The sequence below is a fragment of the Schistocerca serialis genome, chromosome 1 (genome assembly GCF_023864345.2).
Source record: "Schistocerca serialis cubense isolate TAMUIC-IGC-003099 chromosome 1, iqSchSeri2.2, whole genome shotgun sequence".
Lineage (NCBI taxonomy): Eukaryota > Metazoa > Arthropoda > Insecta > Orthoptera > Acrididae > Schistocerca > Schistocerca serialis.
This window is the reverse complement of record NC_064638.1, coordinates 1112694744-1112720432: the sequence shown is the minus strand read 5'-3', so window position 1 is coordinate 1112720432 and position 25689 is coordinate 1112694744. Positions and strand designations below refer to the sequence as shown.

General features: G+C 41.3%; 1 protein-coding gene across 1 annotated transcript in view; it reads left to right on the top strand.

Annotated features, from left to right (window-relative positions):
- Positions 1 to 25689, top strand: part of LOC126459342 (acid sphingomyelinase-like phosphodiesterase 3a) — a 586475-nt gene that overhangs the window by 462461 nt on the left and 98325 nt on the right. The window contains exons 6-7 of the mRNA XM_050095854.1: positions 11560 to 11729; positions 18681 to 18879. Coding sequence (XP_049951811.1) covers positions 11560 to 11729; positions 18681 to 18879 — 369 coding nt within the window. The remainder of the gene's footprint in view (positions 1 to 11559; positions 11730 to 18680; positions 18880 to 25689) is intronic.

Here is a 25689-nt window from a genome sequence, read left to right as displayed (position 1 = left end):
TCCTTACACCAAGCGAGGCGTCGTATGGCATTTACCGGCGTGATGTGTGGCTGTGGATCCTGATGCAGTTTGAAATTCCTGTATGATGGTCTGTATAGATGTCCGCCTATTACGCATTACGACCCTCTTCAACAGTCGGCGGTCTCTGTCAGTATAAGAGGTCGGCCTGTACGCTTTTGCGCTGTACGTGTCCCTTCACGTTTCCACTTCACTATCTCTCAGAAACAATGGACCTAGGGATGTTTAGGAGTGTGGAAATCTCGTTTCTCGTGTACAGACGTGTATCACAAAGTGACACCCAATCACCTGACCACGTTCGAAGTCCGGGAGTTCCGCAGGGCGCCCCATTCTGTCTCTCAAGACGACTAACGACTACTGAGGTCTCTAATATGGAGTAAATGGCAGTAGGTGGCAGCGCAATCCACCTAATATGAAAAATTATGTTTTTGGTGTGTTCGGATACTTTTTATCACATAGTGTATTCGGCGACTGGACCGGCCTGCCCATTCTCCAGACTTAAATCGCACCGAGCACGTGTGGTATGAGTGGGGGGCATGTATTGTAGCAGATCGGCATCCAAGAATGGCCATCCAGCAGTTGTCAAGCGCGATGGTTGAGGAATGGAACGTCATAAAACAAAAACTACTTACCAACCTTGTGGCCAGCATGGCAGTACGTTGCAGAGAATGCATTCCCGTCCGTGGTGATCACAATCTCTGTTAAGGACCGTGTCCCACAATTTCTTATGTGCAGGGGACCATCATGAATCCCTTTGGCTTCAGAGCAACTATTGTCTTTGAATGAAAAGTCATTGTTTTGGTCTCGTTGCATATTTATTTACGTTACCTTCTACACTATACTGTAGCAGTTCTTTCTTTATGTGCTACAAGTTTCGTCGCGCTATGTTACTTGGCAGTGGGACTTCATGTGAACGTCACTTGCGGGCCGTTGTGGCCGAGCGGTTCTAGGCGCTTCAGTTCGGAACCGCGTTGCTGCTACGGTCGCAGGTTCGAATCCTGCCTCGGGCAGGGATGTGTGTGATGTCCTTAGGTTAGTTAGGTTTAAGGGGCTCCGGAAAGGCTCAAAATCATGAAAAGTTCAATTTTTACTTTTCTGCGTTTTCTGAATCTGCGGACTATTACCTTTTAATAGATATATAATTTATTCAATTCCGAAGACTACAACTATTTTTAAATTTTTTTTTTTTGAAATGTGTTCTACATAGGCGTGACCCACTGTGGCGCTGTTAAACTGCTGTCAAATGGTGTTATTATTAACGTCCGTGTTCATCAGGTACATTTTAGTGATGTGAGATAAAGTATGTGTTGAGGCTAACCTGTGATGGTTCAATATATATAGCTGGTGTGATTGTCGATTGTTTCATGTTTATTTACTCTGTCGTTATCTCGAAAATATTCGTAATTAATACTGTTTCTTGAGTCTCCGTTTTCTTGAAGTATAATAATGAATAAAAGTAAAGTTATTAGAAATCCTCTGAAGGCTTTTAAGAAAAGGAGAAATGTTGGAAAGCCAAAGGTATGTGTTATTACTCTAAACAATAAAGACGATAGCCAAGTGAGTGAACCTAACCTCTCAAATACACCTGCCCATAGCAGTCAAAGTGGGAAAGAAAATACTTCACAGAAGAAACTTGGTTCAATGAGTGAAAACTATGAATGTTTTATGGGCGAATCGGATGTGAATGAAATATTTGATATGTCGGTTCTCAAAGGAAGTTTTTCAAACTGTGTAAGATGTATTCATTGTAGTGAAGTTGGTCTGGAACTCTCCATAATAAAGGACGTAGGACTTGCTAGTGAAATACTACTGAAATGTGATAAGTGTTCATACATGACCACCTTTTGGAACAGTGTTGCAGTAACTGCAACTGAAGAAAATGGTAGCAAAATCTACGAACACAACAACGAGCGATGCTTGCTTTAGACAAGGAACGCCTTCGGGCTGCAGACAGGGCTGTAAAGAGTCTAGAAATACAAGCAAGAGTAAACAGGAGGAGGAAGAAGAGGAAGTTGGAGAGGAGTTTGCAGAGGATGAAGATAATCCATCCTATGGACCTGGAATGCACTAAAAAGTTAATCCAATCTTTGTCGCTCGATCCCCAAAACTTTTATTTTCTCATACTAATTACATGTTTTCTAAGGATCTTCCAAACATATTTGTTTCAAACTTTCAGTAAATGTTACACAGTACCTTCTGCATAATTTAACACAGCCTTCTTCCAAAAAACTGTATATTTTTGAATATATAAATAAAAAATTGCAAAAAAATGTTGTGAATTTTCATTACAATTGAAAAAAAAATCATCTTTAATAACTGAACTAAAATTTTGTAAAATCCCTGTGTTAAGTTGTAGCCCATATTCCAATAAATAATCTGTAAAAAGTACAACTTCCTACCTCAAATACTTTGTGAGGAAAGATGTAATTTATAAGCGTTATTTTAACATTGCAAGTATAGGGCGTTCCGGAGCCCCTTAAGTAGTTCTAAGTGTAGGGGACTGATGAACTCAGATGGTAAATCCCACAGTGCTTGGAGCCATTTGAACCATTTTGATCGTCACTTTCGCTCAACTGTCTACTTTACATGATTACTCTAAAAGAAATACGTAACATTTTTCTAAAAGTGCTTCTTTTGTTCTACAACTTTGCTTCGTGCATGTATTTAAATTTAATTCAACTTGTTTCTGGAAGCTGTGCTGTGATACCGCTCCATCAAGGTGGCTGCTGGCTGGCTCTGAACACTATGGGACTTAAATTCTGAGGTCATCGGTCCCCTACAACTTAGAACTACTTAGACCTAACTAATCTAAGGACATCACACACATCCATGCCCGAGGCAGGATTCGAACCTGCGACCGTAGCGGTCGTGCGGCTCCAGACTGTAGCGCCTAGAACCGCTCGGCCACAACGGCCGGCAAGGTGGCTGCTGCACCTAATGTTCGTCTGGACATACTATAATAATTTTCCTAATGTGAGAACGGGCAGTGACAAATATTCAGAAGAAATTGAAGGAGGTGTCTGGGGATGACGCAGTAGCCTGCAGTACAGTTGCCGGTCGGGCAAGCAGTCTGTCTGGCGAGAGTGAGCGCGCCAGTACTCGGGACGTCTCTCACAGCGGCAGACCGAGCGCTCCATAGACCACTGCCTTGACTCCTGTGCAGAGTATTCACCACATGGTGTTGGCTGACAGACAAATAGCAGTGAAAGAACTGACAGTCTGACTGGGAGTGGCAGAAGCGAGTGTGTGTAGAATAGTGAAACAGTTGAGGTTGGAAAAGGCTTGCGCCAGGCGGTTTCAGAGAATAATCCCGCCGAGATCACAAAGCTTCTGAGGACGACATTGAAACACCCACCTTACAGCTCTGATCTATCACCGAATGATTACTACCTCTTCAGTAAACTGAAAAAAATCGCTTTGTGCAACAAGATTTGAAGATGATGACTCCGTTTTGAAAGGTGGCAAACAATGCTTCAAACGGTGCAGGTGGCGTTAACTAATTAAAAGTAACTAACGATGTTAAGAATGCATCAAGACATCGTAAAAATATGGAAGGTGTGAAAAACTGTTTAAATAGCACTGCGCGTTTCTTTTAGAGTGACCCTCGTAACTATTCTAGTTGTATTCCATCAACCCCTTGAAGTCCATTAAAATGAATCAGGTATACATATCGTGTAGAATGACTAGTTCCACATAATTTTGATAAAAGAATTGTTCGAACGATTAGCGGAGTATGTAACCAACCAATTGTTTAATCGACAAAGATGACCAAATTATGAGCAGTCAGTCTCATTGTGTCAACGGCCTCGGTGAAAGAACGAAGAGAGTAAGTGTATAGGGATCAGGTTGCCCAGTTCCCTTTACGGTGGGTAACGGCTACAAGAATATCGGCAATGAAAACCACAGCTTATACACCTATTGTTAATCCCCATGAAACATGAAGTGTCAGGAAAAGATGACGGATTAGTTCCGCATTGGGATTCCGGTGGAAAGGATTGTCAACGCGAGTGAGTCCATAAGAAAAGTATATGGGAATCAGTGAAAGGGAAAAATTCCACGACTCAGTCGCGGGATCTCGAAAGTCTGAGTGTGGCAGGGATGGAAAATACAAAGACGCAGTCTACATATAGTTCGGGTCAGTGAAGTGAGACTAAAAGAAGGTAAGGATTTCTGTTCAGAAGAATATAGGATAATATCAACAAGAGCATAGAATGGATCAACGAGAGTAGGGTTCGTTATGTATAAGACGATAGTACGAAGTGGTTTACTGTGATTTCAGCGAAACGACAGGAAACTAACGCCAAAGAGAACAGTTTAGACATTACGAAGTCACAAACAGACGATGAAGAGAGAGAGAGAGAGAGAGAGAGAGAGAGACAGAAAAAGAGTAAAACAGAAAACATGGAATATATCACGGTGAGACAAAAAAGTCGAAATCAGATACTCGATTGTAAGTCGCACCCTAGAACAGACGTAATATCAAATGAAACAATGATGACGTTTAAGAGAATCATGAGGAAGAATCAATGTGGAAATCCGTGATATACTGAATTAATGAGGGTGTGTGGAGCTCTCCGACAAAATAGTTACTATGAAAATGAACACCACGGTCGCCAGCTAAGCTGGAGATGGTTCGTAAACCTCGTCAACAGGCCCTGGTGGACCCATTGTACCAACCGACAGCCGAGTCATACTCTGTCAACGGCGTCATTTGACGCATTATGCAAGGGCGTGGAACCAATTCCGTTCTCCCTGCCGTGGTCTGGTTTCGTGTAGTGGAGGAAGTTTAGGAATCGACATTCTTAAATACTGCAGGAACAGAAGTTTGAGAGGACGCTAACAGCCAAGGAATGTGGGTTTACTCCAGTTTATGGCTGGACGAAGGATATTTACAAAAAATCCAGGAATAGATAGGAACATATCAATGTAAGTTACTTGGAAATGAAATTAAACAGGAATTGTGCTGGTTTCCAAAGAGATATGGTAGCATCAAAAGTGTGTAGTAATGAAAAATAAAACGATCTTTACAAATAAATTCAAAATATAAATAATTTAAAATATTCAGTGAAATTAAAAGCAAAGGCGTCAACATAAAAGAGTGAAAAAGGAAATCCACTATTAAACGCAGAGGAAAGAGTGGATAGGTAGAAGCAGCACAATGAGGGCTCTAGAAGGCAAAGGAACTGTCTGCTGACGTGATAGAAGAAGAAATTTGGGTCGATTTGATCCACTGTTAATATCTGTAGGAACTTTGGGCCACTTGAGATCGAACAACGGAAAAGCAAAGTACGGGAACCCTTGCGACTACACCGGCAGTCTTGGTGAGGAACAATCTACGACTTAGTCTACTATCTTTGTTCACTTCAGGGTCTTAAGAGTCGTTCGTGCTTCAGCGCTCTGAAACCCATGCATTTACTGATGAACTGACTTTTAGACTGTTATAATTTAGTGGGGAGGTTGACGAAATAATTCATAAATAGGTAAACTGTAAGGGTAAATCCCATTTGAGTGATAATGTAGTGGAAGCATCATTTAAATGCAGTAAATGACTGTTGCAAATATTTCACACATGTATGAACGGTAGCGTTACAGAACTGCGGATTAAATTGGAAACAAAGGTAAATAACAAGTAATGCAGCGCAGCGGAGAAGTATATACGGAACACGTGCATGCAAATATTTCACACATGTATGAGCGGTAGCGTTACAGAACTGCGGATTAAATTGGAAACAAAGGTAAATATCAAGTAATGCAGCGCAGCGGAGAAGTATATATGGTACACGTGCATGCATTGTTCGCATAAAAGCTCTTCAATTACGAAATTCGAAAGCAAGCACTCAAAGTCGCACAGTATAGTTGCTCACTATTAATCGGGACGTAAAATTTACGTTCTTTAGCACAAATAACCAATGCAAATCAAGCAGTTTAGCCCACTATACCGTATCTAAGTATTAACTGCAGCAAAATATTTAAAATACTTATCTGCTTCTAGTCCCACAAATAAAGCTCGTATCGGCACTAAAACTCGTTCTCCTAAAGCACCGTCAAATATTCTACCCCCGATCAAAAGTTAAAGTTCTAGCTTAATCTCACCATAATTATTCTAACGATTGATACCCGAACCTGGTTTTAGTAGGGCAACTGCTTAGCTGCCCAGACTATCTCGATGGCCGTCAAGCACAGCCGCCAACACAACACCAATCCAAGAGACAAAAGCCTCCCCTGACGAAAATCTCGAAACCAAAGACTATGTTTGCACTGCTGCTCGATCTTGAATACTTGATATAAATGTGATATCACAAATTACTGACTACGTGTTAAATATTGAAACAATCACCAAGATTCTAAAGTAAACAGTCTCCACATATATACACATTAGTTCAATAAACCCACAATTATTGCTATCGTTTTGCGATCTTTCATCAGAAAAACAATACAGTGTTACAAAAGTTATCAACAAATTTTCTGAATATGCTTACATCAAATTATTCAGTTTACATTAAAACGACCTACTACATTTAGCCAGCTTCAAGAAGGTTCTTTCATACAAATGATGTACTACTTATTATTCTCACTTCCATCGAGATTTAATACAAGTTTTATTCAAGTCCACTTACATAAATAACAGTGTAATCTAATAGCTAACATAAGTAGTCATTACCTGGAATGATTATGTGAGGAAGTTGTTAAAGTTTGCTTTCTTCATCTTGCGTAGGATCTGTATCTGTGGCACATTTGCATATCTATTATTTATAAAATCGTCTGTAGCTTTCTGTATGCAGCAGGATTTAAAATGTGTGTATTTTTGTGTTTGCTGATATCATATGATTAGGAGAATTAAAAAAATAGTATATTTCTTATTGTACACCCATAAAGCTGAGAAAATATTCTGATGCCATAAAATGGTGTTGCCGACCTCATCACTGCAAAAAAAAAAAAAAAAAAAAATGAAACTGTTAAGAAAATAAATAGTTTATTCAGAATTTTCAAAGTGCAATATCAAGAAACTGACTGGTTCTAAGTTCCAACAAGAAAGCTATTCTTTCATGCGCCATTAACACAGAAGCACTACTTTTTATTTATGATATTAAAAGCGCAGAAATACGTCAGTAGTAGCAGGACTCTAGTCAACAAAAGCCATTTCACATTTGTTTTAATCTGTTACAAGGAAATAACATAGTTAAATTTAAGAAAACAGTATCTAAGTAGTAACTTCTGTTTCTTACAACATCTATTCTTCGGATCAGACGTTGCAAGTTCAGTGTCAAATTCCCCGTGGTATTGAGGAAAAATTGTCAACTTCTTCAACAGGCAGTTCTGTTTTGCAACTGATAATCACAGCTGGTCTTTCATATGATGTACGGTATGTCATGCATCTGTTATAGTCTTTTCTCAGAATAAACTTTCATTTATCCATTATTCCGTTCCAAAATATGAATTTTCATGTATCTATTTGTGATGGATGAGTATAAGGACACATTTACATTCACAAAAATGTTTCAGGAGCATCTTTAAAATCAAGAAAGTCTATTTTATTCACTGGACTTGCATGGAGTCGGTACACAGCTTCACATGATTTGCGTAAATTTTGCGAAACAAAAGTCCTTGTTTACCGTTCTCCGTTTCTCTATAATTGCAAAATCTCGGTCACGGTTCACGTGTTGTGCCTCTTCACCAAAAACTTTGACTATTTATTATCTTGTGAAACCATCCCAGGCAATACGAAGGAGAGCTTGACTCATGTCACTTGGAACTTACTGGGAACCAAAGCTCTTCACAAAGACCATACGACATCTAGCAGTGAATGTTTAGAACATTTTCTCCGTGATTTGATATTTGAAGAAAAAAAAATGAAGTGATCGTATGGCATTGTTGGCCGGGATGCCCCATTCGGGGGAGTTCGGCCGCCGTATTGCGAGTCCTTTTGAGGTGACGCCACTTCGCCGGGAATCGAACCCGGACCACCTGCGTGATAGGTGGTAACGCTACCAATTGGCAACGGAGGCGGACATACTTGAAGTAAGTGTAGGGTCATATAACAAAGTACCGAGATCAAAATGAAACTGAAAACGTATTTTGTTAAAAAAAAGTCAGAGCGATTTTCATTTTGATGCTTCATATGAAGTGATGTCTACATTGATTAACTTGTTATTAATCTGGACTGTTCAGCGTAATACTCACAACTGAAAATAATTGCACGTTGTTCAATACTTGCCGTAGTCTAGAGTTAACGCTAAGCTCGTCTCACTACCGCGATTTTTGTTGTGTTTTTGGTTTTATAGGGTTAGGTCGGTAACATTCTGAAAACGCAAGATCATCTCATATTCCGTTCACTGTAGTCGCCATTGTATCTTTTCCAAGCATGTAAACCATGCCTGCGTGGACACTAGTCGCCATTGTATTTTTTCCAAGCATGTAAACCATGCCTGTGTGGATCCTCCGAGAAAAATCGACGTCCAACATTTGCAAATGTGAAATGATGGTCCATTAACCGACAGACGTTTCAATGCAAGTGAGTAAACGTGCTTCCACTGTGTTGTACAGGTGCTAGATGTTAGTTTGTGAGTTGGCGTTCCGCGTCTGTTGCAATTGGTCGGATAATCCAACTTGTGGACGACACTAATGTCGTCGTCTGATGGTGTCCCCGTATGCGCTCGATTGGAGACTAATCAGGTGATGGTGCAGGGCAAGGCAACTTGTCGATACTCTATAGAGCACGTTGGGTTACGACAGCGGTGTGTGGGCGAGCGCTGGAATGCTGTCCATGAGTGGCAGTATAACAGATCTAATCCCCAGATTGATGTACAAATTTGCAGTCCGGGTGCGGGGTTTGAATACGAGAGTGCTCCTGCTGTCACACGAAACCACATCCAGGACCATAGCTCCTTGTCATGGTCCAGTGTGTCTACCACTGGCCTCTAACCAACACACGGTCATCACTGGCACAGAAACAGAACCAGTTTTCATCAGAAAATATAACAGACCTCCATTCTCCCCTCAAATGAGCTCTCGTTTGACACGACTAAAGTCGCAGATGGCGATGGTTTAGGGTCAGTGTGTAACCTCCCCCTCACTTATCGACCTTAATGACAGTGAAAAATTAAACCGCGTGCACCTAATGGAAATTTGGGAAAAGCAATCGTCACCGAAGATAATTTGTCGGTAAAGAGGGAGGAAAGGGGTACATCTTAATGAAAGGAAAAATGCAAATGAAATTGGTGAAAATTACTTTTGAAAAGGGATAAAGTTAATACAGAAAGTAAATGTGCTGTCGTTACGTTAACAGTTAATTGGCGTTAGTTAGATATTTGAGATTTGGGGAAAATTACGGTCGCCAGTCCCATGGACAACTACTATAATAACTGAAAATGAAAGATTAATGCACATATATTTAGCACTAAAAGCGTGGCAACTGAAGGTTGACACGTGTTGTGTGAAAACTGAATGTTTGTCAGAAGTAATAAATTTCGCTACACTCTGACTTAATTCAGCAAAAGAATTAATAAAACCGGAAAATTGAAATTAATTTAGTGACTGAAATTAATAGTCAACTATGTTTCTGAAGCACTACGAAATTCAATAAAACAAGGTTAGTCTTGGGCTACCTCAACAATCATTTCAAAAGCTACTTGAATCTACGCAGTTTAGAGATAAGAGATATAACTTTGAACTTGAATTAAATGATTCTGAACATTTAACAATAGTAAAATTTAGTACGTACCAAGTTGAGCTGCAGTCACAGGTAAGCTAAAATATGGTAACAAAACTCGCACTCTTAATTTGTGCTTATGTAATCCAAATATTGTAGCCAGCTATGAATACTTTAACTGAACTTTGAAATTAAAGCAGTGAAATGGAATGATATTACTTTAATGCTGGCGTTTGAATTTCAACAACACTTGAGTTCATTTCGGAAAAGGAAGGGACCCTGCTTGATAATGCAATTGGGACAATGAGCAACAAAGGTTCATGGTAAGTTGCTGTAATTTGGTGACACTAATTGACCAGTTTGAAAAGCTGAGGTGTGCCATACAGTTCTAAAACTTAACGTGCTTCCAGTCTTCCTTGTTGGCTGATTGAAGGTTTGCAGTTGTTGATCGGGGAGGTGGCGACAGTCACTCATTGTCGGCCGTCGCTGTTGCAGAAGCTGGATGTAGGCGCCTCTTTTTCTCGACACGGTCACCAGGCGAAACGGGCTCTTGATGTGCGCCAGCTAATGCTTCCCGTCCGCGACACCGTGTCAGAAACTATCATAGCAAGTCGAGCGCAATTACATGCTGCCAAACCCCGAAAGCGCGGCAACTCGCGGGAGCGTCACACAACACCCCTGCTCCACCGCCCTACTCAGCCAGACTCTCCCTGCCCGCGCTCCATGCAGCAGAGTTAACACTACCAAAGATCCTAAACACTTTGGTTCTCCACTCGACCTATCGATGTAATCGTTCGATAGCATAGTTTTCCCCAGGCCAGACCCAGCGTATAAATACAAATAATATTCACAAAAGAAACCAATTATTCATCGACGTAAATGCGTTAATATACATACATACAAATTGTAAGACAATTACAATATATAAAAGCACCGAAATGTGATATCTTCAGGTAACAAAATAAGGAAAAAATTTATAGTACAATAGATGGAAATAGGATATGCATTTCCGGCGTTACAAGTGCAATGCACGCTACAGGTCGTTGTGTAACTTTTGTGCCAAATGCTGCTCAAATTGTTGCTGCAGATGGAGTCTGATGCACCAGAGCCATACTACGAACACTGTTGTCTTTCCTCTCGCAGTTGCCACCTGGCTGTCCAGAGGCCAGTCATTTTAAGATCGTACGTTCTGGTGAATAGCACTCATGCACAATGACTACATTCCTGCCGCTTCATTCTGTAATATCGCAGAAGGAACATCCAGCTTTTCGTAACCCTATTTTCCGACCTTGTTCAAACTCACCGAGGGGCTGATAATGGCGCCTTTTTCGTCTTAAAGGCACTCTTGACTGACATCAACGCACCACGTCAAATCTCAAAAGTAACTACCGCTCACGACCGTTACAGCGTGCATTTAAAGCAAATGGCGCTACTAGCGCTTCTCCTATACGACTGGCGCTAAATTTGAACAGACATCATCTTTCACATTTAGAAACACGCCTTGGTGTTGCGATTTTTCTTATTTTTTTCTGTTAGTGTATTTCCGGATTCACAGTGTATTTTATAAGATTTATAATCAACACCTCCCATTTCGTATTGTTGTGCAACTTCAGCAATCATATGGTGCCATTCTTATACCCTTGCCATCAGAATTCTATAAATAGAAAAGAGCAATGGAGTAGCAAAATGGCAAATCATTTTCTTTTAATTTAGCTGGCACAGTGTGTCTTGCATCGTTGGTAAAACGTTTCTGAAAGTAAAATTGCGATTAACTAATTTATTGCATGTCAAACATACGGGGGAAATTTCTCTTTCTGGTCATGCACAGTTTCGTTACTCACATTTTCTGTAACTCATGGCGCCAAATGTGTCGATTTACATCTCTGTTGCAGGCGGCTACTACACGATCGAGCGCAAGGAGAGGAAGCTACGACTCATACTGATCAACACCAACCTCTACATCGGCGTGGGCGGCGCCTCCCATGGGTCTGACGACGACCCGGCGGGTCAGTGGGCGTGGCTGGAGAATACGCTTCAGAAGTCGCTCAACAACAGGGAGACGGTGCGTTCCCTCACGGGCAGCGCTTCCCATCTTTGTACACTGAGGTGACAAAAACATGGGCTCGCGTACACATGATATAAAACTGCAGTGCATTGACGGAGCCGTCATTTGTACTCAGATGATTCATACTTATGGTTTCCGATGTCATTATCGCCGCACGACGAGAATTTTCATCGTTTTAACGCGGAATGGTAGTTGAGTAAGACACGTTGGAAAAAGCATTTCGGAACTCTTTGCGTAATTCAATATTCCGAGGTCGGCAGTATCAAGAATGTGCCTCGAATACCAGATTTCAGGCATTACCTCTCATCACACAGTGGTCGATGGACTTCACTTAACGGTTGAGAGCAGAAGCATTTGCGTAGAGTAATTAGTGCTAACAGACAAGCAACACTGCGTGAAATAATTGCAGATATCGATTTGGGACGTACGACGGAACCATCCGGTAAGACAGTGCGGCGGAATTTTGCGTAAATGGACTATGGCAGCAGACGAACGACGCGAGTTCCTTTGCTGACAACACGACATAGCCTGCATGTAGTGGTTAATAAAAAAAGATAAAGAGAGGAAAAGAAAAGGTTGAAAATGTGGGCAGAAATAGTGCATAAAAAGGGGTTTTTAAAATCGTTAATGGCCATGAAAAAGGGGAAAGAATGAAATGCAAATCGGACTTCGTATTACAGAAAAGTTATCGGACTTTGTGATTCGGAAAAGCTGTTGTTGGGGTGGTCCTTGTGGCATTTCTGAGCAAACGTCGAACCAATTTCCACTACAAAAATTATTGAAAGAGAACAGAGAATAACAAAATGTGATTAACAGGGGGAAATGGCGTAGATAAGAGTTCATCCTTTATCATGTTAACATGTCTTCTTTTCGTGCGGCGTCCAGGTCTTCAAAAATCTCCTACTTCATTTCTGCGTGAAAAATCGTAGTAGCTGCTCCGAAATCTTGCAATCGTCCAGGAATCACTAATTTATACAAATCAGAATCATATTGATAGTGAATGCAATTTATTTTACGTTGCTACTTCCATCCTCCGAATTTCATAACAACTTCCACAATATGTCTACACATTAAGTTTTTTCGTCTTAATGAGATCAAGACTAGCTAATAAGTTTTTTTACGTCTGCATTAAGCTTACGCTCTCGAGAGACAAAAGACGGATAGAAAAAAAAGAGTCACATTTTTGTCGAGCGCTCATACAGCTGCGACGGTATAATTTATATCTGAGGGAACGAGTGTAGCGCGGCGAAATTCAAAGAGCCGCTAAATGCAGTGCCTTTCCTAGGCTCGAGGCCATATCGGTTTGATCCTAGACTGGAAAGCCGTGACCTGGTCAGATGAGCCCCTATTTCCATTGTCAAGAGCTGATGGTAGGGTTCGAGTGCGGCTCAGACCGCACGAAGCCATGGACACACTTGTCAACAGTGTACTGTACAATTTGGTGATGGCGCCATATATGTTCGGGCTATGATTACATGAAATGGACTGGGTCCCCTGGTCCAGCTGAACCTATCATAGACTGAAAATTATTATATTCGGCTACTTGGAGCCATTAATGGGCTTCATGAACCCAAACAACGGCGGAAAGTTTATGGGTAACAATGCGTCGTGTCAGCGGGTCATGATTGTTCGCGATTGGTCTGAAGAACATTTTGGCCAGTTCGAGAGACTGACTTGACAACCCATATCACCAGACATGAATTCCCTCGAACATTTATGGGACATAATCGGGAGATTAGTTCGTGCACAAAATGTAGCATGGAGAACACTTTCGCAATCATGGACACCTATAGAGGTAACATGTTTCAATATTTCTGCAGGCAATTACCCGCGATTTGTGGAGTCCATGTCTTGTCGAACTGCTGCACTACGTGGGGCTACAGGAGATCTCCAATGACTTTTGTCACCTCACTTTTATTTTTTAATTTACGATTATCATTGTAACCAATTTTGATTTGGTTCAGAAGTTGTGGCTTCGTAAGTCCTTTCATTAGAAAAAATTTTGGGCTAAAGATATTTTACACCAACCAAATACAGTATTGAACGCCCTCAGGCATTCAGAACAGAAGCATGCAGTACCTACATGATAATCACTGTGATTTTATACCTTTACTCGCAAAGAAAGCCACTCTTAATGTTTGAACACAAGCTGCTGGAAGCTAAATAAATCTGCAGTGCTACTCCAGTACAAACCATTAAGGTTTAGTACTAATTCTGGGGATTGTCATTGCATGGTGAATGTGCTATTTCACTCTCGTTCACATGGTATAAATCATTTCCAACGTTGCTTGAAACAGCTGTGAAGGCAGGCATGTTGCAGAGATAAGGTTATCTACGAGTAAAGCAGGTTCATTTTCATTCCAAATTAGCTTTCATTTTAGTGTGATTAAGTGTCCGGTTTAAAACTCTCGTCATCTAAGTAAATGTAAGGAAGAAGCTGATACAAAACCTAGACTACAATCGAATGCAGACAAGCAGATGCAAATATTACAAGATATAGATAATTTTAGAAAGCGTAAAACACAGACCTCGAAAAACAGGCAAGCTTAGCGCATGTTCTATAACGCTTTTACAATAACAACTGTATCGTTAATGTTTTCTTTTTCTTGTTGACCTTCATTCTCTGGACTCACATTAAGCTCATCAGTCACTTTCGTGGCAGGGTTTTTCTTCTTTAGAAGATATAATCTTCTGCGATAGGCTCTTTTCCCTAACAGTTGGCTTTATTTTCTTCCATATTTGTGGTGCAACATCTCTGTTTAGCGAGACTTTATGTAGTAATTGTAGAGAGCAGAGTCGGTTTGAAAATAAACTTACTAATGCATCAGCAGAGATGGCAATTACATAGTGGCATCGGTGACAATCGATGATGTTCTATACGACGGTAGATCAGACCACTGGCTTACTAACGGCCCCAGTACGTGACAGAGATTTTATTCAAGCCTTCACGCCTCCAGAGATCTGCTAACAATACGTAACACGATTTTTATCTTTGGGAATTAAATGCTATTTTAAGATTGATTATATCTGAAAAGTTAATAAAAATTTAATTATTCATGTCAACCTTTGTTTTTGTTAGCAGGAATTTGTTACTTCTGAAATTAACTTATTTTTATTTAGAACAGTACCTAGTTCTCGCATTGGAATTTTAAGTAAGTAACCTCTGTATGCCACGAAAGTTATCATCTTGGTTAATAATTTTGTCAAACTTAATTATCTATGAATTCTTTTTTTAAGACTTCATTGTGATGAAGACATCCTTAGAGGTATCGAAACCTTGGTCAATGTACTAAACAGTTATTTCCAAACGGTCGGCTGTGTGATTCCTCTACAGAAACTTCTACACTGTTGCTGAGAGATACCCATGTTTGAAACTGTGAGATTTACTGAAAATCCATACTCTTCAGTAGAGGGCTATTGGGAAATTAAGGTCCAATCGGACACGAAATGGAAACCACAGGGAAAATCCTAAGAGGTTTTGCACAGATGTATTGGGAAGTGTCTCTGGCATGTCTATCGACGGAGTTACATCGCTCTTTCCACTTCTGAATGCACGGTGAATAGGTAAACATGCCAAGAAAATAGTGTCTCCCGCCAAAAATGGGGGTCAGCCGTGATTTCACGCAGCCCACATAACGTAAGTGTCATGCATTTCCTTCTTCATGACGATTGTCTTCAGCATGCTGCAAGGGCAATGAGACCGCTCCTGCATCGTTTTTGATGAGAAGACGTTCATCGTCCACCATATAGCACGGACGTGGCTACCTGTGATTGTCTGTCTGCTTACACTAATCACTGACAACGAGGACAACGTTTTGGCAGGCACTTAACTGCTGACCAGCGTAGAGAACTAACGTAAAACACAGGCGGCTGCCTTCTATGACGAGGATCTTGGAAAGTTGGTACAATGCAACGACAAAATTTTAAGTCGAAGGGACGAATTTAGAGAAGTAGCTGGAAGGTGTAGGTATCTGTTGCAAGTACAACATTATTGACATTCACAGTGGTTTCCATTACACGATCGACCAGACCTTACTTTCCGAATGGCCCGCGTACGTCAGTCGTAGTTCCAGATCTTAATATTCCAATACTTCTCTTTGAGATGCACTGAGTGGGGCATAGGAAAAGATGGGTACTTGTTCTCATTTTGTACTTTCACAGCTTTGAGGCTCTTTGCTGAGTTGTCCATGAGGAAGCACCAGTCATTTGGATTCAATATGATTCAAGTTTCGTCAAAGACACCGCTAATCTTTAGTCCATATTTCTAAATTTCCAGATGGCTTTTGACACCGTACCTCACGAACAACTTGTGATCTAGTTGTGTGCCTATGGAATATCCTCTATATCGGTGAATTCCTGTCGGAGAGGTCACAGTCCGCAGTAACGGCCGGAAAGTAATCGAGTAACACAGAAGTGATATCTGGCGTTTCTCAAGGTAGTGTTCCTTATCTATCTGTTCCTTATCTAAATAAACGATTTGGCAGACAATCTGAGCAGCCGTCTCAGGTTGTTTGCTGATGACGTCATTTATCGTCTAGTAAAGTTACTAGACGATCAAAACGAATTGCCAAACTATTTAGAAAAGATATTTGTTTGGTGCGAAAATTGGCAGTTAACCCTAAATAATGAGAAGTGTGGGTTCATCAACATGAGTCCTAAAATGAATCCATCAAACTCTGGTTACACGATAAATCAGTCCAATCTAAAGGCCGAAAAATTAAGTAAATATCTAGCAACAACAATAACGAGCAACATAAATTGGAAAGAACATACATAAAATGTTGTGGGGAAGGCGGACCAAAGACAGCGGTTTTTTGGCCTAACAGTTAGAAGCGTAACAGATCTACTAGAAAGACTGCCTACACTACGACTGTCCATTCTCTTTTGGAGTACTTCTGCGCGATGCGGGATCCTTGGCAGATAGGATTAATGGAATCCATCGTGAAAGTTCAGAGAAAGACATCACGCTTTGTATTATCGAGAAATAGGGGAGATAGTGTAAAGAACATGATACAGGGTTGGAGTGGACGCCGTTAAAACCAAGGCGTATTTCGTTACGGCGGAATCTTCTGACGAAATTTCAGTTTCTCCTACGAATGGGAAAATATTTTGTTGACGCCGACCTACATAGACAGAAACGATCATTATAATAAAATTAGGGAAGTTAGAGGTCGCACGGAAAGATACGGGTGTTTGTTTCTTCCTCGCGCTGTTCGAGAGTGGAATATTGCAGAATTATTTTGAATGTGGTTCGATGAATCCTCTACCAGGCACTTAACTGTGATTTTTAGAGTACTCATGCAGATGTAGATGAATTTCATGACCAATGCAGAGACAATTTTGTTAGAAGGAAAAAAAGCGGAGAAAGTTTCATAACGCTTTCTCTTACCTGCGAGTTTTGCACTTGCATCTAACGGTTCCCATCGCTTCATTGGTTCAGTCTTGACATCAAAAGCTCGGCATTTGACTTGGTCAGACCTAGATCTCTGACCAAATCATTTATATCGTTTTGGCTGTAATAGTACTGATTCCTCTCCACTACAAAGTCGGGATCTCCAATGTTCACATGATCTGACTGTCTATTCTCTTATAATTCAGAATCCCGATGTTTCTTCTCAACACAAGGAGAAACAAAAAGTTAAAATTTGTAACGTAGTGGAATGCAAAAAATTTAACAATAGATACGTATATGTCGCCGGTGCAGGGTGTTGTGCACGATCTAATCTCTTGATTATGTCCATAAATGTTCGATGGGATAGATGTCGGGGAATATGTGTGGTCAAATCATTCTCTGTAATAGTCCAGAATGTTCTTAAAACCATTGAATGACACGTTAACATCGCCGTTTGGGCTTATGAAGTCCATTAATGGTTCCAAGCAGCCGAACGTAATCATTTCCAGTCAATGATCGGTTCAGTTGGGTTCAAAAATGGTTCAAATGGCTCTGAGCACTATGGGACTTAACATCTGAGGTCATCAGTCCCCTAGAACTTAGAACTACTTAAACCTAACTAACCTTAGGACATCACACACATCCATGCCCGAGGCAGGATTCGAACCTGCGACCGTAGCAGTCACGCGGTTTCGGACTGAAGCACCTATAACCGCTCGGCTACCACGGCCGACAGGTTCAGTTGGGTCAAAGGGGCCAGTCCATTCCATGTAAACACAGCCCACACCATTATGGAACCACCAACAGCTTACACAGTGCGTTGTTGAGAACCTGGGGCCATGGCTTCGTGAGGTCTCCGTCACACTCGAGCCCAACCATCAGCTCTTACCAACTGCAGTCGGGACTCATCCGACCAGGCTACGGTTTTCCAGTAGTCTAGAATCGAACCGATATGTTGACGGGCCAATGAGAAGTGCTGAAGGCCATTTCGCGCTGTTAGCAAAGGCACTCGCGTGTTCTTCTGCTGCCATATCCCATTAACGCCTAATTTTGCCGCATTCCTCTAACGGATACGTTCGTCGTACGTCCCACATTGATTTCTGCGGTTATTTCACACTGTCTTGCTTGTCTCTCTACGCAAACACCGCTGCGCTCGGTAGTTAAATGAAGGCCGACGGCTACTGTCTTGTCCGTGATGAGAGGTAATTTGATATTCGCGACACTCCCTTGACACTGTGTATCTCGAAATTTTGAATCCCCTAAGGATTTCCAAAATGAAATGATCCATGCATCTATCTTCAACGAAGATTCCCCTTCCAAAGTCTGCAAAAGCCCGTCGGAGCGGCCATAATCACGTCGAGAACCATTTTACACTAATTGCCTGAGTACAAATGACGACTCCGCCGGTGCACTTCGCTTTTGTACTTCTTGTATGCAATACTACCGCAATCTGTACATGCGCACATGTTACCCCCATGTCTTTGCCGCCTCGGTGTATGCCAGAGTGAATATTACATCGTGCTGTGCAGCGTTTGTGAGAGCTGCGCTTCTCGCAGGTGTACATCGTGGGCCACGTACCTCCCGGCGGTGACGAGCGGACGAGCGGCCTGGTGACCCCGCCGGCCCGAGCCGTCTTCCGCGAGCGCTTCAACGCTCGCTACCTGGAGCTGGTGCGCCGCTACAGCTCCATCATCGTGGGCCAGTTCTTCGGACACCTGCATGCGGACTGCTTCCGCGTCGTCTACGACACGAGTGGTACGTAAATCGCGCGCTGCCGCTTCATCAGTTGCCGCTGCACTGACAGGTCTTCGCCACCTTAACCTTTACGCGAAAACTGCGGAACAAGTGACTGTCAGACGTAACACAATCCAAGAACAAGAAGAACAACAAAAAGGTGGAAGATATTAGCTATCCCTCGAAGAAGCGAACTGTAGGCCTGGTGATGTGACTAGTTGCAGTCACGTTCCAGTTTAGTGTAGAACGAGTTCTTGTCCCACTTTCGGATACTGCCGGCGAGCTGACTCTGTTCCCGCAGCACACACAAAGGGGAATTACTCGCAAAAGTTCTCTTAGACTGAAAAATTCAAACGTGTATACTTAGCTTGAGATAGTGGCGCTCTGCGAGTTTAGACGTGTAGACGTTAACCTACATCTCTCGAGAGCTGCTCGCGGTAGCTCTAAGACAAGAAAAACTATGCCAGCGTTGTAGAGAGAACTGAGGACTCGGGGAGCGCTTGAGAATCATATTGCGTCCCAGATTTGTGCTGTATTTCACAGTTTGTTCACTACCACAAATTAGAAATACATTTTGGTTCAAATGCCTCTAAGCACTGTGGGACTTAACATCTGAGGGCATCAGTCCCCTAGACTTAGAACTACTTAAACCTAACTAACCTAAGGGCATCACACACATCCATGCCCGAGGCAGGATTCTAACCTGCGACCATAGCAGCAGCGCGGTTCCAGACTGAAGGGCAATACATTTTGCCGTAGTCACACACTTTAGATAAACTCTCGAAACTGTGTGTTTGAACCACAATATGTAGGCGCGGCATCTTTCTAAGCGTAGAAAACGCTTGTTTTATCTGCTAACCGAACACCACCAGCAGGTATCCTGTTACGAAAGTTGTAGACTTTCACAAAAAATAACATATAAAAACTTCATAGACATGTAACATACAATTTACAAACGAAAATAAAATAAAAGTCACTGACGAGACTCGATCCCACGTTAATACAAAAATTTGATAATAGACTAGGGCGCAACATTAACAGTGAAAGAAGGCGTTCTATATACGCATACTACGAGTACCATTGCCAGGCAATTGAGACCAGACTGGTGATGGATACACACTAAAAGAGAATGTGTCAGGGGAAAAAAAAGAAGCTGCCATGTAGAGAACCCAGGACGAAGTTGTTCATTAAATTAATTTGTACGAGGAAAGGCCATCGCTATGCAATGTGCAATTACTGGACTACAGAAAATAAGATAAGAAGCAAAATTTGTTGGCTGAAATGGCTACAGTTTTTAATACCTCCAGTAAAGATATTTATCAGAATATCGATAATACAAAGAATCTAGCAAAGTAATTTTATGACACAGATTAATTAATATTGAGAAATTTATGCTTGAATGCAATCTTTTTGGAATTCGGAAAGCAATACTTCTGTATCTAGAACTTTTGAGTGGTATTTATTGATTGTGTTATTATACTGGGTGTTGGGATCAGATCTTCAGCAATTTACTAGTGTTTCCTTAAGTCAATATAAGCAAGACTTTCGAATAAATGTATGTTCGGAAATGCTTCATTTATTGGATGCACACGCTATTCGGCTTCTGAACTTTTAAAGACATCATAATGAAACTGATGTAATATCGTATCATCGCAATTGTCACTTTACCAAGTACTGAAGAGAATAAACGTTCGAGATGGCAGCAAAATTTGTGTTAGAATCAGTCTATGTTTAACATTAACAAACTTATGCATAATAGTATCCATATTGGCAACTATTTCTTCCATTTCCATAGCTGTCACTCTCGTAAAATTTCAATATTGTTATGGATTTTCCGTTACAAGCTCTACATTAAGAGTCTTGCATATTCCAAAATCATCCCACCGCCCAATACGCCCTCTTACTCGGCGTGAATACGGTCCTTTACGTTTCTTCTTTCCCACTAAAGTATTAAAAGTGCAGCTGCAGACCGACCCCTTTCCATCGCAACCTCTTCCTTCTTATTCAGACGTACGACAAAAACAAATTCGCGGAGAGTGTTCTCTCAGCTCTTGCAGACGCTCTCCTCCTAATGCGTGTAAACGCTTCCGACATCTGCTCTCGAAGACTCTCAGACACTTACTGAAAGGACAAGCGATAATAACTTTCAGCGAAAATTCGTTCCTAATGTAAACAACTCTGCGACGGCTATCTGAGAATACCTGCACTGTCGGATACTGCCTGCGAGGAGACTCTCGGTGCTGTTTACACGAGACACATTAATCGCAAAAGCTCTCCGAGATTGAAAGACTCCCACGTGTATACTTAACTTATCGAAGTTGATAGTAGTAAATGTCTTAGCGACCAAGCTTTAAGGTCATGAATCTATTCACAGTGTTAACGTCGGTTACAGTTACAAAATGACTGACTATCCTGCTGAGAACAGCTTTTATAGAATAAGGATGTAATTTATGTTACCATATAACAATGTGTTATTAATGGTTTCGTCACCTCACCATAGTAATCTTATATTACGCTTAATATGATGCTGGGAGTACATTTATGAGCCTGGTGACGTTCAGACGACAAGACTCGTTGTGTAAATAAAGAATTTTACACCATGATTCAAATGTTCCCCAACAATGATGCCATATCTCAGGACAACAAGGCACCTATTCACACAGGCAGGAGAGTACAATCATTGCATTATGAGCATGTAACTGAAGAGCCGCGACTTCTCTGGCCAGCACAGTACCCGGACTTCAACGTTATCAAACCCTTGAGGGCGGCAAAGGAGCACAGATTTCCGCCTAACTCGTCACTACAGGAGTTAGAAGAGATAATATGACATTTTCCAAATACAGGCTATAGACAAAATAATGTGAACACCTGTACCTTGGGAATGGTTTATTACTAAGGGGTTGGACGCTCCAATGTCGACAACAAGGATTCGATAATGTTCAAGTGTGGGGGCGGTGCTAACTAGGGAAGACGCTCCAGTTCAGTTGCATGCTCCTAATACCACGATTGTACGGTCCAGGCTGTGTTAATGGGTGCATTATCGTCGTGAAATAAGGCACCATTCTAGAATGAAATTTTCACTTTACAGTGGAGAGTACGATGCTATGAAACTTCCTGGCAGATCAAAACTGTGTGCCGGACCGAGACGAACTCGGGGCCTTTGCCTTTCACGGGCAAGTGCTCTACCAACTCAGCTACCTCAGCACGACTCACGCCCCGTTCACACAGCTTTAATTCCGCCAGTACCCCGTCTCCTACCTTCCAAACTTCACAGAAGCTCTCCTGCGAACCTTGCAGAACTAGCACTCCTGGAAGAAAGGATATAGCGGAGACATGGCTTAGCCACAGCCTCGGGGATGTTTCTAGAATGAAATTCTCACTCTACAGTGGAGTGTGTGCTGATATGAAACATCCTGGGAGATCAAAACTGTGCGCCAGACCGAGACTCGAACACGGGACCTTTGCCTTTCGCGGGCAAGTGATCTATCAACTGAGCTACCCAAGCACGACTCACGTCCCGCTCACACAGCTTTAATTCCGCCAGTACTTCGTCTCCTACCTTCCAAACTTCACAGAAGCTCTCCTGCGAACCTTGCAGAACTAGCACTCCTGGAAGAAAGGACATAGCAGAGACATGGCTTAGCCACAGCCTCGGGGATGTTTCTAGAATGAAACTCTCACTCTACAGCGGAGTGTGCGCTGATATGAAACTTCCTGGCAGATCAAAGCTGTGTGCCGGACCGAGACTTGAACTCGGGACCTTTGCCTTTCGCGGGAAAGTGCTCTACAAACTGAGCTACCCAAGCACGACTCACGCCCCGTTCACACGGCTTTAATTCCGCCAGTACCTTGTCTCCTACCCTTCAAACTTCACAAAAGCTCTCCTGCGAGCCTTGCAGAACCAGCACTCGAGAAAGAAAGGATATAGCGGAGACATGGCTTAGTCACAGCCTGGGGGATGTTTCCAGAATGAGATTTTCACTCTAAAGCGGAGCGTGCGCTGATATGATATTTTCCTGGCAGATTAAAACTGTGCACCCCGAAAAATGGCAACAGCGCATGGCTGCTATGATGGTAACCCAACCAGACGCCGGCCACGCCCGACAGCGCTTAACTTCGGTGATCTGACGGGAACCGGTGTATCCACTGCGGCAAGGCCGTTGTCCAATTTAGGGAAACTTCGTCATCAAAATTTTGTACATTAGATTTTAATACGACAATTTTTCGAAACCAGCCTCTAACCTAAATCCAGCTGTCTTCTCCACTACGATGTTATACATCAAACAATTCTGACTCCTAAGCAAACAAAATAATATTAATTAACATGTGACTCGTATGCAACCGACGATCTCAACCGTCTTAGTCCAACACTATACGTGCTTAGCTGTCTCACTACGACGAAATCCAGTGCCATTTTAGTAGATTGTGAGGAGATTTACTTCGTCCTTTTTCCATCGTTAATATTTGTTGTGGGTGTCAAATTTGCTTTCAAACGGCGTCAGAATAGTGTTATCATGTACAAACGTAACAAAATAGTTGAAAACAAAAGATGAACTATATTAAACTCATATTTTAATAAAAAATTGCGGTGTAAGTGTTAAAGTGTCCAGAGGTTTATTCAGGCGAAATGTGGACTCAAGCATATTATGTGAATAAATACTGACAAATTGGACAGTTTCCCTAGTGTGTTGTCAAAAAAAAGAGCCAGTATACGTTTAATTGTTAGTGCTACGCAGGGCGTCTATAGATGTTTGGCGTGTGTCAGCCTCCACTGTAAGACTATTGGAGGGTTCGCTGCAGCTACCTCACATCCCTGTTCCAGCAATGTAAACACGGCGGTGCTTGCTCCTTGGCCAGGTCTTTAGTTGGTTTTTACGGGTAATAGCTAATAAGTGACATTTCATTTTATCAGCAGCTAAAATTGTACTCGAACAACTCGTCTTTAGGTCGCATATCAGATAACTTTCTGACATTCTTGATCAATGTTAACATGTTATTAGTTATATGTCGTCACAAACTGGATGAATGACACAAGCGCAGACATATAAAGCTACAAGCTACACAATACATAGAAATACTAGTCTTAGTATATGTTCATTCGCATTGAACAGGGCTATAAGTCCGCGCTGACTACTGGTTATCGACAGCAACTCCTTAATTAAGAGAAACGCAATCAACGTACTATGTCCTTGTATCGTAAGCGAACAAACATACGTACGTTAACCTGCTTACCACTTAAACCAACATTCTGAAACGTTCCAATCTAAAATTTTGTGATGTATCACTACGAGGAGACTGCAAAGGGCAATTTCACCACCGGCCCCTTTTCGAAAATACTATTGTAATTAAAACGTGTGTGGATAAAAAATCCTACGTCAACATCGCAAATATAATTTATTGATACCGGTTTCGGCTCACTGACCAGCCATCCTCTGATCCAAAATACGGATAATTGCATATAAAAAGTGAATAATTAAAAATACATTCAATATTAGAATTTCCACTATGCAATAGATACAAGGCTAAAATGTTGTTCAGTGTGTACAGTCATTACTAATCGTCGTATTATTAAAGCTAAGTGGCCTTAGTTAAATAACAAATCTACAGGCGTAACAGGAAAAATGTTAAAAAGTAGCACTATAAAAACGTGCAAAAATATATGGTGAGTGATATGAAACACCTTACCTAAAATTTGTAGATTTACGAAAATTGACAACATTAACCACTTATCCAACATTGTTACAGATCTGTTACTGTTACACATGTGTACAAACGATCGACAGCAATGATACTTGCAACGCCCGTGAGTTGATGCAAACAACAGATCATTTCTAATATTCACCCCACGACAAGGGAATGTCTTTGTGACAGATGTCAGCCAACTTGTTGAGGTGTAGCGTCATAGTTATACAAAACCACTAACTGCCATATGGCTCCATCATCCACCTAATGGAATACATGAGTAACTCTAATAAGACAAGATGTTAATATAATGAAAAATTTTTATAAATAAAAAATTATACTGGCGTAAGGCAAAAAATATTAAAAGGTGACATAATAAAAACATGCATAAATATATGGTGATCAAAATGAAACACGTTACCTAAAATGAAAAATCGTAGTTATGTAAATCAATATTTTTCCCCTTATGCCTATATTTAACTATGACGACACACTGAACAGCACTTTAGATAGGTATGCATTTCAGAATTGGAATCCTAATATTGAATGTCTTTTTTTATTTTTCACCCTTTGTGTGCAATTTTATGTATTTTAGATCTGAGAATGGCTCGTCAATGAACCGAAATCGGTAATCAATAAAGAAAACGTGTGATCTTGATGTAGGATTTTGATTCAGTAGGATTTTGATTCACACATGTTTAACATCAACAGGTCGCTTATCTCCCCATTGACAATGTCAAAGGATAACACTATTGTAATTGTCGTTCCGAGTGAAAAGAATCTAGACCTGTCGTTGGTATATTTGTCAGCATTAATGGACAACGGTAAAGCCTGATGGCTTATGACTCAAACACGTCGTGCAGGTTGCAGAAAAGGAGGCCATTGCACAAAAACAGCGAAAGCTGCAGATTAATGATTTCATGAGTTTAAAATCTGAACCACACATCTCACTCTATGGAAATGCCCAGGATGACTTTTGGACAGCAGTGGGGGAATGAATTCACCGGTATTGGGACTGAAACATGATAATCATTGCCTGTTATGTGCTGCACAGTGATTGAAAAAGTCGCAGCAAAATCAGTGAGCTGTGCTACATAAACGAAAGTTTGTAGGCATATTTCTACGTCTCAGTATGGATATCTATTTACA